The 14,983-nt window shown below is 62.6% G+C and overlaps 1 protein-coding gene across 5 annotated transcripts; it reads left to right on the top strand.

Moving 5' to 3' along the window:
* The first annotated feature begins 100 nt into the window (after positions 1–100).
* Positions 101–14,393, top strand: ARHGAP45 (Rho GTPase activating protein 45). 5 transcript variants are annotated; one of them, XM_081232555.1, is made up of 24 exons: positions 101–553; positions 2,436–2,766; positions 5,813–5,956; positions 6,149–6,233; positions 6,320–6,392; positions 6,575–6,641; positions 6,732–6,869; positions 6,979–7,043; positions 7,226–7,336; positions 7,409–7,489; positions 7,601–7,780; positions 9,125–9,313; positions 9,545–9,682; positions 9,798–9,988; positions 10,108–10,232; positions 10,306–10,389; positions 10,514–10,618; positions 10,731–10,903; positions 11,241–11,429; positions 11,524–11,661; positions 11,894–12,120; positions 12,203–12,413; positions 13,137–13,245; positions 13,612–14,393. In XM_081232555.1, exons 1-24 carry the CDS (start codon positions 272–274, stop codon positions 13,980–13,982), a joined length of 3,807 nt encoding a protein of 1,268 aa, XP_081088681.1. In that variant the 5' UTR covers positions 101–271; the 3' UTR covers positions 13,983–14,393. The 5 variants fall into 5 exon arrangements, with proteins under 5 accessions (XP_081088681.1, XP_081088682.1, XP_081088683.1 ...); XM_081232557.1 differs by lacking the exon at positions 101–553 and adding an exon at positions 1,420–1,592; XM_081232556.1 differs by lacking the exon at positions 7,601–7,780 and having other exon boundaries at positions 389–553.
* Positions 14,394–14,983: the final 590 nt, after the last annotated feature.

The following is a 14,983-nucleotide window of genomic DNA, read 5'->3' as shown; positions in this document are numbered from 1 at the left end:
CCAAAAATGGCTCTCCATGTCTGGATACCGGGCCTGGCACCCGAGTGTGTGCAGGAGTTAGTTTGTGGACACAGGTGCAATATCTAAGGGGCAGATGAGAGCCCAGCTGCAGCTGACTGGACTCCCAGCTCTGAAGTCCTCTGTGGTGTGCTGGGGCATGTCTCCCTGCAGGTTTGCCCTTCGTAAGAGCCTGGACAATGGTCCTGGGGCCCCTAAGTGCCCACGTGGTTCTGGCGCCTGAGGGCGGTACCTGTGAGTGGCTGGTCGTGAAATGGGCATGCGGTCAGGGCTCAGGAATGTCTGGGGCAGCTGGAGGAGCCCAGCAGGGGTGACCCGGACTTTAGGCTTCCCGACCAGGTCAGAAGCCCACCAGCCAGCCAGCTCACCAGCCGGCCCTCACCCCCTGCTCCTGGTTTCCAGAGCAATGAGTGGTGGACGGAGGTTCCTTAAAGGGCTTCTCGGCAGGGTCTGTGGATGGACTTGGGCCTGGGGAGTCAGGTTTGCCATGAGGCGCCGTGGCCTGCATGCCCCGTGCCCAGAGATCACACCTGAGGTCAGTGGGGGCCAGTGTTGGGACTCTGGAAGTAGGGGGGAAGAAGATCTGGGGAGGGGAGAAGGCTCAGATTGGGGGGCTCGAAGAGAAGAGGTGGTCATGGGGGGAGGGGGCAGGAAGCTGTACACCCCGCCAGGGCTCCAGATCGGGGGGCCCCACCAGGGAAGGGAGGAGGCGGCGTGGTGGCCTCAGAAGCGTTAGCAGCCCTGATGCTGGCCAACTGTCCCGTGGTCATGGTCGGTGCATGTCCCTGGAATGTAGAATGGGGGGGTGAGGGGCGGGAGCTGGGCTGAGGGGAGGAGACCCACTATGCCCAGCGCTGCCCAGGCCCTGGGGTCTGCAGGGGAGTCGCCAGAGGACATAGGGCAGGCACACCCGTGAAAGGTGGGAGGACTGGAGGGCAGGTGTCTCTGTCCAGGGGTATCCGTTGCATCTGCGGAGCTGGGTGGCTTCTCAGCATGTGTCCAAGCCTATATCTGCGTGTCATCGTGCTCCCGTGTCTGCACTCTTGGGTGCATATGGGTGTGGCCGAGTGGGGGTGTCAACGTCTCTGCAGTCCCCGTGTGCCCGCCAGGGCCTTGCCCAGGGCGCCAGTGCCAGGCAGGGGCACCTCGACCAACGTGTGTGTGCGCGCGCGCGCAGAGCTCCTGAAAGCGGAAGCTGGGGGCGGAGCCTGGGACCCCACCTTCAAACCCACTGAGCGGAGGAGCAGGCTGAGGCTGGGGAGGGTCAGGGGCGGGTCTGAGTCACCGCCTCCGGAGGCCTTTTCCTGTGGGGGGAAGCACCCGCCAATGAGGGCTGGGCCTGTCACGTGGGCCTGACAGCTGGGGGGGGGGGGGGTTGACCAGCGACAATGTGGTCCCGAGGCCACTGACACCAGGAGCTGCGGTGCTGAGACCCCCGGCCCGCCCCACCTCGGGCCCCTAGGGCCACTTGGCCTGGCCACAGCATGTTCTCCAGGAAGAAGCGGGAGCTCATGAAAACCCCTTCTATCTCGAAAAAGAACCGGGCGGGAAGCCCCTGTCCGCAGCCCTCGGGGGTGAGTGAGCCTCTGCTAGGAGCCGGAGCGGGGATCTTGGAGTGACACCCGGGCAGCAGGGGGACCGGGGAACACTGCGCTCGGGCCTGGCGGGGCAGGGCCGGGCAGTACCGTGCTGGGCCGGCGGCGCGGGGCTGGAGCCAGCTACAGCCCCAGGCTGGACCGCAGGGGCCACGCGGGACGGGCTGGCATCCCCACGTTCAGCTCACGGTAGAAGCCCTTGGGATGGCCACTGCACACCCCACCCTGTCCAGGGCTGCCTGTGGGGTCCAGGGAGTGTGGGTGCTCTGGGTCCGGGACTCTAGGGTGAGGGCTCAGGGAACTTGGGGCCTCCAGGCATGGTTAGTTGTGAGAGCTACAGCCCAGCCACTGGGGGAAGGTTTAGAGCAAGCGGGGTGTGCAGCGAGATCCATGGGGTGGGCCTCGTACAAAGCTGGCCCGTGGTGTCCACGAGACTCAGGGGCCTAGTGGACCCTCAGAGTAAAAGGATCGAGGAGGTGTCTTTACCAGTGAGTAGGTGTGTCTGCAGTGGCCTCCCCTGATGGGAGCTGAGGAGACCCTGGCCCTCCCTACCCCGCCCCCCCCAGGAAGTGGGGTGCCCCTCCCCCACACCCCAGCTGTGGTTTGGGCAGAGGCCGTTGTTTGTGAAAGCTCTGGGGAAGAGGATGTTGGGTAACAGGTGTGGGAGGGGCACAACACCAAATCTCAGCCCTCTGACCTCTGGCCTTTGACCCCCTGTGGGGTCAGGCTGAAGACCCTCCAGAGCCCCACTTCACTTCTGGGAAAACTGAGGCAGGGCCCCAGTGGGAGCACCTGCTCTAGCGGCTCCCCCCACCCTCCCAGGAGCTGCCCAGGAGAGATGGGGCTGATGCAGTGTCCCTGGTGCCCAGCCTGGAACCACCAAGTGTCGCCTTGAATGCCAAGGCCACGGGCACGCTCAAGAGGCCCACCAGCCTAAGCCGCCACGCCAGCGCTGCCGGCTTCCCACTGTCCGGAGCCAGCACCTGGACGCTGGGCCGTGGCCACCGCAGCCCTCTGTCAACAGCCAGCCCAGCCGAGGGACCCATCCAGGGACCCTGCCCCGACACTGTGGAGGACATCTCCCACCTGCTGGCTGACGTGGCCCGCTTTGCTGAGGGCCTTGAGAAGCTGAAGGAGTGTGTTCTGCGTGAAGGTGAGAAGTGGCAGGGACACCGCGGCCTGGGTGGAAGGCAGTTGGACACAGATATCCCAAACCCTGTGGGGTCGAGGCAGGGTGGAGGGAGGGATTTGGGGAGGCTTCAAAGAGGGTTGTAGGGAGGGCTTCGTGGAAAAAGCCATTGCAGCTAGGGTTCTGAGGGATGTATAGGAGTTTGGCGGCAACCAGGAAGAGGGAATGTCATGTGCACAGGCTCAGAAACATGGAGTGGAGGTGCATTTGGGGGAACAAGGTTCAGGTGTATGAAGTGTGTGAGGGTGGAGGCATTGAGAATGGCAAGCAGAGGGACCCTGGACGTTATCCTGAGGGTGGTGGGGAGCCATAGAAGGTGTTAGAGCAGAGGTGGAACAAGGTCAGATCTGCATGTTGGACTGGGATGGACTGGAGGCAGGCTGAGGTCTGGACAGAGAGAGATTCAGGATGGACAAGGAGCAGGACCGGCATGTAAGCTGCAGGAGTGAGTGGCCTGTGGGATGGCAGTTCCGTTTTCTCCACGCGTCTGCTGACAGCCCAGCTTCCTGCCGAGTTATTTTCATCTGCTTCCTGTTTGTCTCTGGTGACCAAGGAGGGCACTATGATCTCTCCTGCCAGAAACCGCAGTGCCAGGGCCATGCTAAACACTCTGGCCTGCTCCCCACAGGTGCCCATTTTACAGATGAGGAAACTGAGGCCCAGAGAAGGGCCCTGACTCCTGGCTCAACCAGCCAAGGAGGGGCCAGAGCCTGGATTCGACCTCAGACTGGAGGGAGACCTCAGCTTTGTAGGCGCTAATGGGCTCTACTGGCCCGGCCTCTGCTGGGTTGGGGGGTGTCAGCCCCCAGGATTATCTGGTCCTGGGGTGGGGCTGGAGTTATTTCCTGGGGAAACTTTCTCTAATCTCAGTTCCTTTCCGATCCTGGCGCTTCCTTGGAGGCCAGGCCTGGGTAGGGTTGAGCCAGTGGGCGTCCTGCAGGAGGATGGGCCAGGGCAGGGGCACCCTTCTTTGAACCTTGGGGCAGCCCTGGGCCAGGGGAAGGGCCTGGAGCAGAGAGCATGTGGGTTTGCATCCTGCTGCTGCTCCTGCCAGGCTGTGAGACTGGATCTACTGTCCCTTCTCTAAGCCTCTGGCATTTCATTTGTGAAACGGGGCAATGATACGCCCTGGGGAGTTGCTGACTGTAACCAGATGTCCTCAGCTCACAGTAATTGTTGTGGGGACAGTGAGAGGGCTTGGGGACCCTGTGCTGTCCACCTAGGAAGCAGTGGGCGGCCGGATCCACGTGGGCGGGGTCTCCCCGCACCTCCCCACACCTCCCCACACCCTGTACCTGGGCCTGTTTCCCTGCCTGCCCTTGGCCGGCCCCATCCCGAATCGAATCGAATTGCATCTCCCTGGGTCCCAGACCCCTGCTACCTGAGGCTGGGGAGCTAGCAGGACGCCGGGGTGGAGCTTTCCTCGGAGGGGGGCGGGTCTTCAGACCAGCCAGAGCCGGTTTGCTTGTGGAGGACCTGGCACCAAAGACCCCGGACCAGCCAGTTGCCTAGCCCGGCCTGCGCATTCATGGTCCCTGCGCCCTGACGGCTGCGCCATGTGTATCTGCGGGACGGTGCACCCGGCTCTGGACCAGGCGCCGGTGCGCTGCCAGGCGGGGACCCGAGGTGAGGGGACCGTGGGTGGTGCGGGGTGCAGGGCCTGGCCAGGAGCACGTGGCACTCGGGGCATTTGCTGCCCGGCGCTTGCCTTGGCCAGGGCTGAGCTGGGCATGTCCAGGCTTCTCCAGAGTCCCACATGCCCAGGTGGGTGTGCTGCGGGGACCCAGGGGGCCGAGGCCCAGGCGACACGAGGGGCCTGGTGTGTGGGAGGAATGTCCTGGGAAGGGGCGTGGCCCGGCCTTTCCTCAGCCGGCCTTTCATGGATCCCGCAAGCTCCTTCCCGCCTCCCTGAGCTGGCCTCGGATTCAGGCAGCAAATCCTGCCTGGTGCTGAGGCACTGGGCTGTACTCGGAGGAATTTGGAGCCAGGGACTCCATGGGGGTCTCCCTGTCGGTGGCATTCAGTGGGGGTCCTCAGTGCTGAAAAGGGATCAGACACCTATTTTTAGATTCCATTTAAAATTTTTTAAATTTATTTATTTTATTTTTTTGAGCATCAAGTACCAGGCACAGAATTAGAGGCACACAGGTGCAGGAGATATCCTCCCAGCTGGTGGCCAGGTCCCTCCTGGGTCTCAGGGTCGGCTCATTCCTTCCCCATCTATATATTCCTTCGGCTTTGTTTCCACTAGATGGTGCATGTTCTGCCCACACACAGCGCTTTTTTCCAATTAAGAACATCTGAGGAGGGCATTTAAAGCCACGTTTGAAGATGCAGATCTGACCTTGACTCTCCTTTGCTCTAACACCTTCTGTGGCTCCCAATTGCCCTTATGGTAAAGCCAGGCAGGGTCCTTCTTCCTTCTCATGCCTTCAGAGCTGGTGGAGATGGAAAAGCTGTGTGATCCTTGAGAAATGACTTCTCCCCTGTATGCCTGTTTCCTCATCTGCAAAATGGGGGTGATGACAGCACCTGCCTCATGGGGTGGCTGGTCGGGAGTGAGGTAACGGGGTGTTTAAGCCCCATTGCCCAGGCAGGCAGGGCTGGGAGAGAGCTGGACAGAGCCCTGAGAGTTTGGGGCAGGGAAGGGGCCGGGTGGGTTGCCTGGAAGAAGAGGCACCAGGACTGCAACTTGAAGGTCAGTGGGAGTTTGTTTTCTGGAGGGACGAGGAAAGGGTGTCCTGAGCAGGACTGTCTAGACTGACATCTGGCCTTTGATGACCTGGTTAGCAGTTGAAAGAGGGACAGTTCCGCACACACACACACACACACACCCAACGAGGTCACACACCCCCAACGAGGTCACACACTGAGCCTCAGGCAGTTACCTTCTCCCATCTTGGCCTCAATTTCCCCACCCAGGGACAGGAGCTCTGAGGAGGGTTAGGGTTAGGTGGTTAGGTGGGCAGGCTTTCCTTCCCTCCCTGCTCATACCCACTCTGCCCGGCAGACCTCCTAGAGGCCCGCCGGCCGCTTGCCCATGAGTGCCTGGGTGAGGCCCTCCGCGTGATGCACCAGGTCATCTCCAAGTACCCACTGCTGAACACCGTGGAGTCGCTCACAGCTGCCGGCACCCTCATTGCCAAGGTCAAAGGTCAGCCAGGACAGGGCAGCAAGGGCTTTCTGTCTGGGAGGACTTCCTGAAGGAGGGGATGTTTGAAGTGGGTTTTGAAGGATGCATAGGAGTTTGATGGGCACAACAACTCCAGTGCTGCCCCTTCAGTTAGTTGCACGGGTGGTCACCTCCCAGACTGGGCCAACCCCTCTCATCCTTGTCTGCCCTCAGCCTTCCATTATGAGTGCAACAATGATTCGGACAAGCAGGAGTTTGAGAAGGCCTTGGAGACCATTGCAGTCTCCTTCAGCAGCACGTGAGTGTGGGGGTGGGGAAGGGTGGCAGGGGGTGGGGAAGGGTGGGGACCCATGTGCCTCTTGACACTTGCCCCCTGCCCTGCAGTGTGTCCGAGTTCCTCATGGGCGAAGTGGACAGCAGCATCCTCCTCTCAGTGCCCCCTGGGGACCCGGGCCAGGTGAGCAGGGATGGCCTGGGTGCTGCACGGGGTCAGGCTGGCAGGGCGGGTGAGTCCCCCCTGCCCGCTCTGTGGACTGTGGTCTCCTGCTCTGTCCAGGGGGGGCGGTGACTGTCTCCTGCAGGGTGGGCATCAAACAGGACCCAGCCCGGACTGGACTCACCTGTCTCCCTTTGGTACAGTCCATGGAGAACCTGTATGGACAGGGGAGTGACGGTGCCACCCCCAGCAGTGAGGACTGTGATGAGGGTGAGTCTCTGAGCCTAGGGGCAGAGGGCTGAGGACGGAAGGAAGGGTGGGCTGGGGAGGAGCCCGAGCTGAGGGGTGTCTGTCCCGCAGGCTGCCTCTCCCCGGAGGCAGTGGACACGCTGCTGCAGCGCTGTGAGGGGGGTGTGGACGCCGCGCTGCAGTACGCCAAGAACATGGCCAAGTACATGAAGGACCTCATCGGCTACCTGGAGAAGCGGAGCGCGCTGGGTGCGAGCTGGGGCCCGTGGGGCGGGGTCTGGCTGGAAGGCCCCTTCCCTCACCCCTGCGCTCACACCCCTCCCCTCACCCCTGCGCTCACACCTCTCCCCGCCTGCAGAGATGGACTTTGCCAAAGGCCTGCAGAAGATCGTCCAGAACTGCAGACAGAGCGTCATGCAGGAGGTGGGGAACTCGAGGGAACGGGGCCGGGTCCCTCAGGCCTGGGTGTGTCTCGCCCCTCAAAGATGGGCCAAAGGAAAGGGGTTTCCCATCTCTGCAAGGGCAGCTGAGGGCGCCGGGGAGGCGGCAGGGCTTCCACGAGGGCGCCTGTCCCACCCCAGTGACTGCCGACCCCGCCCCCACAGCCGCACATGCCCCTCCTGTCCATCTACTCGCTGGCCCTGGAGCAGGACCTGGAGTTCGGCCACGGCCTGGTACAGGCGGTGGGCACTCTGCAGACCCAGACCTTCGTGCAGGTGGGCTTCGCCCTGGAGGGAGGGTGGGGTGCAGGGTGCCCAGGTCCCCATCACACCCGTCTCCCCCCCCAGCCCCTGAACCTGCGGCGGCTTGAGCATGAGAAGCGCAGGAAGGAGATCAAGGAGTCTTGGCACCGCGCCCAGAGGAAGCTGGTACCGCGGGGTGGCAGGCTGGGAGGGGGCAGGGCGGGCCAGCTCGTGCAAGCACAGTCCCCTGGTGCACACCCGGGTGGTCCTTTCCTGAGTTTTGCGGACACCCGGCAGAGTGCCCTGTGCCCGCGTGGGGCTCGCTGTGGCGTCACAGGTTGGAGCGGGTCCTGCCTCCCAACTGCTCCAGCCCCATTACCCGCAGCTGCAGCAGGAGAGGCCCTGGCCCGGGGCCCCCATCACTGTCACAGGTCAGATGTCCGGAGGGACCGGGTCACCCGTGGCCGCCAGGAGCAGGTCTGGGTTAGAGGGAAACTGAGGCTCTCTCAGGTCTGTTGGATGCTCCAGGTTCTTCTGTGTTGCTCTTTTCCCACCTCCCTTTTGGGCTGTTGCAAAGGCAGTAGGCCTGCTAACAAGGTCTGCGGTGCAGAGCCCCCACGGCCCCTGCTCCAGCTAGTGGTGTCCTGTGGCACATCTGGCAAATGAGCCTCTCCCCCCTTTTCTACACCTGATGATAGCTTGCTGAGTACCCTGCTCTGCTTCTGGCCTTTTATACTCACCTCCATATCCAGGGACTGGTCCCATCTCACTCCATGTGAAACTCCTCCCTTTTTCTCAGCTACAAGTGCTCAGCTGCAGACCCACAGGGCTTACTTAGTTCAGTAAACCCCTACTGATGGACAGTTTAGTTGTTGTTGAGTTGTTGCTGTTTCAAACACCACTGCTGTGACGAGCTTGTGCCCCTGTTGCTCAGACATGTGACCTAGCATTTAGATCAGTGCCCGAAAGGTAATGGCTGGGTCACAGATGTCATGAGCATAGAAGCTGAGCTCCCGAGACACAGCCATGCTTTTCCTCTTCTGTGAGCTCTCAGTTCATATCCTTTGCTCACCTCGGATTGGACAGTAGCCTGTTTTCTTATTGACTTGCCAGAGCTCTTTACATATTAGAGAATCCAGCCCTTGAGGACATGTGTTACAAACTCCCCCACCCCCAGTTTATTGTTTTGACTTTTGATTTAACCTGTTGCTTGTTTTCCCAGTTGAAACCCAAGATTGTTAGTAGCAGTCTTTTCTTTTATGGTTTCTGGGTTCTGTGTCACGCATGGAAAGGCCTTCCCCATGCTGTTTTTTAAGAAATTCTCTCATGGTTTCTCCTAGTACTCATGTAAGCTCTTTTCTTTATGTTTAAGCTTCTGATCGTGTAGACTGTGAGGTGTGGCCCCCAGAAGGCCCACTGGGTTTTAACTAAGTGCTCTTCCTGCCAACCCTGAGGGTGCCTGACTTCCTGTCTGAGCAGCCTCACTGTCCTCATCTCTGAGACAGGAAATGTAAGAGATAGAAGCACAAGTCGCTCTGGTGGGTGTGGGTGTAGGTGTCAAGAGGATGATGTAGTTGGTGTCTCCTTCAGAGCTTAGCTGTGCCTCAGCTTCCCTGGCTGTGAAATGGGCATGCCAGATGCTGGCTCCTCCCAGGGTTGCCCTGTAGGTGTCACCTCCTATTCTTCCACCACTGGTTCTTGGCCGGGGGCCTCTGTTTCCTTGACTGGCCATGGGATTTTGGCCCAAGGGATGTGGGTGGCAGAGGTCCCTAACGCGGTCTCTGGCTGATGGTGCTGGTCTGGTCCCTCCCATGTCCACAGCAAGAGGCAGAGTCCAATCTGCGCAAGGCCAAGCAGGGCTACGTTCAGCGCTGCGAAGACCACGACAAGGCCCGCTTCCTAGTGGCCAAGGCGGAGGAAGAGCAGGTGGGCGCTGGCCCGGGTGCAGGGGGCACGGCCTCTAAGACCCTGGACAAGAGGCGGCGCCTGGAGGAGGAGGCCAAAAACAAGGTGAGGGCGGGTCAGGGGGCAGGAGGTGCGGGACAAGACCCATGGCGTCAGGGCCTGACGCCCTGTGCAGGATTTCCCACCGCCGGGCCTTTGTCTGGGCTGTGCCTCCTGCCAGGAATGCCTTCCTGTCCTTTTGTGCCTGGCTGATTTCCGTGTGGGGCCTGAAGATGCCCTGAGGGCTGAACCCCAGGCTGAGGCCTCTCTGGGCACCCCGTCCCGCCCCCACCCCAGGCAGAGGAAGCCATGGCCACGTACCGCACATGCGTGGCAGATGCTAAGACGCAGAAACAGGAGCTTGAGGACACCAAGGTGACGGCACTCCGGCAGATCCAGGAGGTCATCCGGCAGAGCGACCAGACCATCAAGTCGGTGAGCACCGTGCTCCCACCCCCAGCCCCCACCTCTGTCGGGCTGGGCAGGGTGGCTGCCCATCCAGCCTCAGGACCTCCAGCACTTAGGGCCCCTCCCACCTGCCTGCCCGCAGGCCACCATCTCCTATTACCAGATGATGCACATGCAGACGGCCCCGCTGCCTGTGCACTTCCACATGCTGTGTGAGAGCAGCAAGCTGTACGACCCGGGCCAACAGTACGCCTCCCACGTGCGCCAGCTGCAGCGTGACGAGGAGCCAGACGTGCACTACGACTTCGAGCCCCACGTCTCCGCCAACGCCTGGTACCCCGCCGTCTGCACATGCCCGGGGGAGCCGGACTTCCCTCCTGAGGTGGGGGCGGGGGCAGTGAGCCTCAGTGACCCCCATCGTGACCCCTTCTTTTGGCTGTTGGTCCCACCAGGTCCCCGGTCTTGCGCGCCCGAAAGGGCAGCTTCAACGTCAGTGATGCTGCGGTGGCGGAGGCCGCGGGCTGTCCCCCAGAGGAAGGTGGGCCCGGCGATGGGGAGCTTGCCAAGGAGCGCAGGGGTGAGTGTCAGGCAAGGGCGGGCGTGGGCCCCCTGCAGCCCCCTTCAGCCCTTCACTGGGGACACCTTCGCAGGTGGCCGCGGACACCAGGTGCACAAGTCGTGGCCGATCGCCATCTCAGACTCTGACGCCAGTCTGGACCCCAGCCCTGGCTCAGGTGAAGGGGCCTGGCCGGCGGCGGGGGGCTCAGAGAGCTGCCGCCCCCGCCCCCAGGTTTCAGTGGGCTCATTGTGCAGCCGGTGGCCCTCAGGGGAGTCTCTGATAACCCGTTTCCTGCTCAGGGGACTTTAAGAAGTTCGAGCGCATGTCTTCCAGTGGCACCATGTCGTCCAGCGAGGAGCTGGCCGACCAGGAGGGCAGCACAGGCGCATCAGCCTTTGACCAGGGTGAGGGGACCCCTGGGCGGGGCAGTGGGGAGAGGGGGGTTTGGACTCTCTCTGTGCACCTGGCCCTGACCTGCCGCGGTGACACTGACCACCTGCCCCCCACCCCCACCAGATGACCTCGATGGCATGGCCCCGGAGCTGCCTGTGGCCGTGCCCAGTGGGCCCTTCCGCCACGTGGGGCTGTCCAAGGCGGCCCGTACCCACCGGCTCCGGAAGCTCCGCACGCCGGCCAAGTGCCGGGAGTGCAACAGCTACGTGTACTTCCAGGGCGCCGAGTGTGAGGAGGTGAGTGGTGGTCCCGGGGGAGCCAGGCACCTGCATGTGTGCCCTCAGGACCGTGCCATGCACAGAGCTGGAGGGAAGTGAAGCCAGGAGCACTTGCAGTCTCCTGGGGGAGAGCATCCCAGGCGGAGGGCTCAGCCAGTGCTAAGGGAACCAGAGGGCCGTGGGAGCAGCCCAGGCTGCACTGGTGGCAGGGGCATGTCTCCCAACCAGGAGGGGTGAAAGCTGCCCTGTAGGGGGGTGATGAGAGCAGCGGGGGACGCGGTGGGAGGGGGAGCCGGGGGCATCTGCACGGGGCTGGGGCACCAGGAAGGCCCGCTCACTCCTCGCCCGCCCCCAGTGCTGCCTGGCCTGCCACAAGAAGTGCCTGGAGACCCTGGCCATCCAGTGTGGCCACAAGAAGCTGCAGGGCCGCCTGCAGCTCTTTGGCCAGGACTTCAGCCAGGCCGCCCGCAGTACCCCGGACGGCGTGCCCTTCATCGTCAAGAAGTGTGTCTTCGAGATCGAGCAGCGGGCGCTGCGCACCAAGGTGACCGCCGCAGGCACAGCTGCGGGGGCTCCGGCCGAGGGGCCATGCAGGGAGGGCAGGGGCGTGGGCCCAGGCTGACTGTGCACTCCCGCAGGGCATCTACCGGGTCAATGGGGTGAAAACACGTGTGGAGAAGCTGTGCCAGGCCTTCGAGAACGGCAAGGAGCTGGTGGAGCTGTCGCAGGCCTCGCCCCACGACATCAGCAATGTCCTCAAGCTCTACTTGCGCCAGGCAAGACAGATGGGGACAGAGCAGAGCAGATCCTGGGCTGGACCTGAGCCTGGTGGGGGCGTGGCCAGCTCTGAGCAGGGTTGTGATTGCTAGGCCAGGGGCGTGGTCAGTACAGGGTGGGCGGGACCACTGGCTGTCAGGGGCGGGGCTGCTGCTAGGGGCGGGGCCAGTGCAGTTCGGAAGGCATGGGGCCAGGCCCACTGACCCCCACACCTAACCCGTCACCCTGCAGCTGCCTGAGCCGCTCATCTCCTTCCGCCTCTACCATGAGCTTGTGGGGCTGGCCAAGGACAGTCTGAAGGCAGAGGCCGAGGCCAAGGCGGCAACCCGAGGCCGGCTGGATGTCACCGAGAGAGAGGCTGTGGCTGTGGCCATGGCGGGCCGGCTGCGGGAGCTCCTGCGGGACCTGCCACCGGAGAACTGGGCCACGCTGCAGTACCTGATGCGGCACCTGCGCAGGTGAGGGCTGGCCGGGCTGGGGTCAAGGGCAGTGGGGTGCCGGGAGCCGCTCACAGCTGCTCCTGAACCCTCTGACCCCCAGGATCGTGGAGCTGGAGCAGGACAACAAGATGACACCAGGGAACCTGGGCATCGTGTTTGGGCCCACGCTGCTGCGGCCCCGGCCCACTGAGGCCACCGTGTCCCTCTCCTCCCTGGTGGACTACCCCCACCAGGCCTGCATCTTGGAGACCCTCATCACCCACTACAGCCTGGTCTTTGAGGAGGAGCCCGAGGTGGCATCCAGGTGCCAGGTGAGGGTTGTCCACCCGGACGGGGAGGGTGCAGGGCTCTATGAGCATCATGGCGGCCAGGAATCTCGCTCACCCACGGGGGGATTAGACAGGAAGAAGGGCTGAGAGATGTCTGGGTCGGACGGGGCCAGAGCCCCGTCAGGGGCACCCAAGGCATCTTTTAAGCAAAGAACTGGATGAAGGGTGGGTTCAGATCTGTAGACGGAGCCCCAGGCAGTGCAGAGGCCCTTGGGCCTTCCCCCGCGTCCCCCGGAGTTCACATCAGAACGCACTAGACCCGCCGTCCTGCCCCTTCTCCCATTTCCCATCTCTGCATCGCCTACAGCACATCCTCTGGGTCCAGCCTGCTGCTCTCCTCAGCCGACAGGCCTTGTTTCTGTTAAGTCTGTTCACTTCTAGGCAGCATCAGCTCTCACTCTCAGTCCTCACTGTGCATCTTTAACCCCTCATATGGTGTCTCTGGCTGTGGAGGTGACACGCCTGGGTGTGGCCTCAGGACAGTGGCTCCCACGCTGGCGTCCATGAAGGGCCTGCCTCAGCCTTTCTGGCCAGGGCCTCTGCCCGCTTTGGACAAGCTCAGCCTGCTCGTGACTTGGGATCCGGGGGCCTCACATGCTCAGCTGCAGCGGGTATTAACAGTTTTTAGGGTTTAACAAGACAGAAAAATGGAATGTGGGATGGACGGAACCGTGGTGCCCCCTGACCTCCGTTCTGCCTCTGCAGGATATGACGTCCAACCAGGGGGCCCAGGTGGTGGTCCAGGAGCCGTACCCAGAGGCCAGCGGGGGCGTGGCCTTCCCCCTGCCCGAGGAGGCTGAGGATGGGGGCCTCGGTGAGCAGTGGGCCCAGGCGGCGGATGACACAGTGGGTTTACCTGAAGGGCTGCATCCCTGTTTGTCTCCCATGGAGACCATGAGTGTCACCTGCTTTTTCACTGTCTTTAACGTGTTACAAACTCTTTGCAAAGAGACACCCTTTCGAGGTGTTTTTGCCAACGCAGAGAAATGGGTACCCCGAAGTGGAAACAACCCCAGTGTCTGAGACCCTGCACCTCCACCTGACCCGGGAGGGTTCTAAGCGGGGAGCTGGGCCTGCTGGGGGGAGGCGGACGCCCAGTCCTCCGCCCAGTGCCCGCCACCCTGCTCACAGGCTGTCCATCTGTCCCTCTGTCCCTGTCTCTCTCCCTTGGACTTTCCAGAACCCCACGTTGCCTCCAATGACTCCGACTCAGAACTGGAGGAGGCCTCGGACCTGCCGTCCCCGGCGGATGGGGTGGCCCTGCACCACCTCGGCTTCCTGGAGAAGCTGGGCGGCGAGGCGAGCGCGGAGGGCGGCCAGGAAAGCCGCAGCGGCAGCGAGGAGCAGCTGGGCACTGCCACCGGGGAGGGGGAGGATGGGCCCAGGCCTGGGGTCTGGGAGGACCTCGGGGAGAAGCCGGCCCAGCGGCTTGCTGAGCACAATACCAACCAGTGCAACAACGTGGCTGCGGCCCGCCTGCCAGCCGTGAGGCTCCGCGGCAGGCGGCTGGCAGGGGGCGCGGGCTGGGAGAGGCAGCCAGAGTTCGTGTAGCTGGGGCAGCGGGCAGGTCCGCTCCAGGCTCCTGTCTCTGCGGACACGTCACCGAGAGGCCTCTCCTTCCGCCCACAGTGGCAAGGGCATCACTGGCCAACTTTTCCAGAAGCTTCTGCCCACGCTGCTACGCACGGCCACCAGGCCCCACTCTGCTGAGCTGGGGTATTCTGCTCTTGGAGTCACCCAGGCTGTGATGGAGGGATCCTGCCCACCCTGGCGCTGGGCTGTGGAGGCCACATGGCAGCTGGGAGGAGGGCTGGACGCCTTTGTGGATGGTGGGCGGGCGGCCTTGGGATGCCCTGGCTTTTACGGAAAACTGTGTTTGGATACCTGGGGCTGAGGATGCAGTGAACCACAATGGTGTTGACAAGCACATTCCTCTTGCATAAAATAAAATCTTTAACCTGAGCCTGTCTTCTCTGGCAGCAGTGGCCTAGCGACCCAGACACACAGGGCACTGAGGGCCGTCCCCCACTCCTCGCTGGGCTTGGGGGGCGGGGCAGGGAGCTGTGAAGAAGAAATTCCACAAGGCAGCCCCGTCAGGCGCGGGAGCCCAGGTGGCCGTGGGGACCAATTCCCATTGACTCCTGACTCGGGCCGCCAGCCCCCAGTGGCTCCCGAGTACTGAGGTGTGGCTGCTGCGCTGAGGAGCCGCAGCTGAAATCTACTTGCACCAAAGGCCTCAGGAAGACAGCGGCCACCACTGGAACGGCAGAGCGAGGAAGAGGCGAGCACCCCTCACCCAGCTCAGAGCCCCAGTCGGGTTTATCCCCGAGGGCTGGGGCCGGCTCAGCAGAGACCCAACTGTGCATTTGAGGAATTAGATGGAATTCACACCCAGTCATGGTAAAAGCTGCTGGGCCTCCATTCCTGATACAGAACAGCTCACCCCAAACTTCAGTCCCCCACGCAGGTTTAGATAAGACCCACTGTGGCAGTCAGGGCACTTTGCCCCTGCACACGCTTCCTAAGAGTGAGCGGGGAAAAGCAGCCAGCAA

This window comes from Mesoplodon bidens, assembly GCF_964165515.1.
Source record: "Mesoplodon bidens genome assembly, chromosome: 4".
Lineage (NCBI taxonomy): Eukaryota > Metazoa > Chordata > Mammalia > Artiodactyla > Ziphiidae > Mesoplodon > Mesoplodon bidens.
This window is presented reverse-complemented; position numbering and strand designations above follow the sequence as displayed.

Excerpts from the sequence above, each read along its gene's own strand:
- ARHGAP45 (XM_081232555.1), top strand. The coding sequence starts at position 272 with ATGGGCATGCGGTCAGGGCTCAGGAATGTCTGGGGCAGCTGGAGGAGC. Across the intron at positions 9,314-9,544 it reads AGGAGGAGGCCAAAAACAAG|GCAGAGGAAGCCATGGCCAC; the intron begins GTGAGGGCGGGT and ends CCCCCACCCCAG. Across the intron at positions 13,246-13,611 it reads GGCTGAGGATGGGGGCCTCG|AACCCCACGTTGCCTCCAAT; the intron begins GTGAGCAGTGGG and ends TGGACTTTCCAG.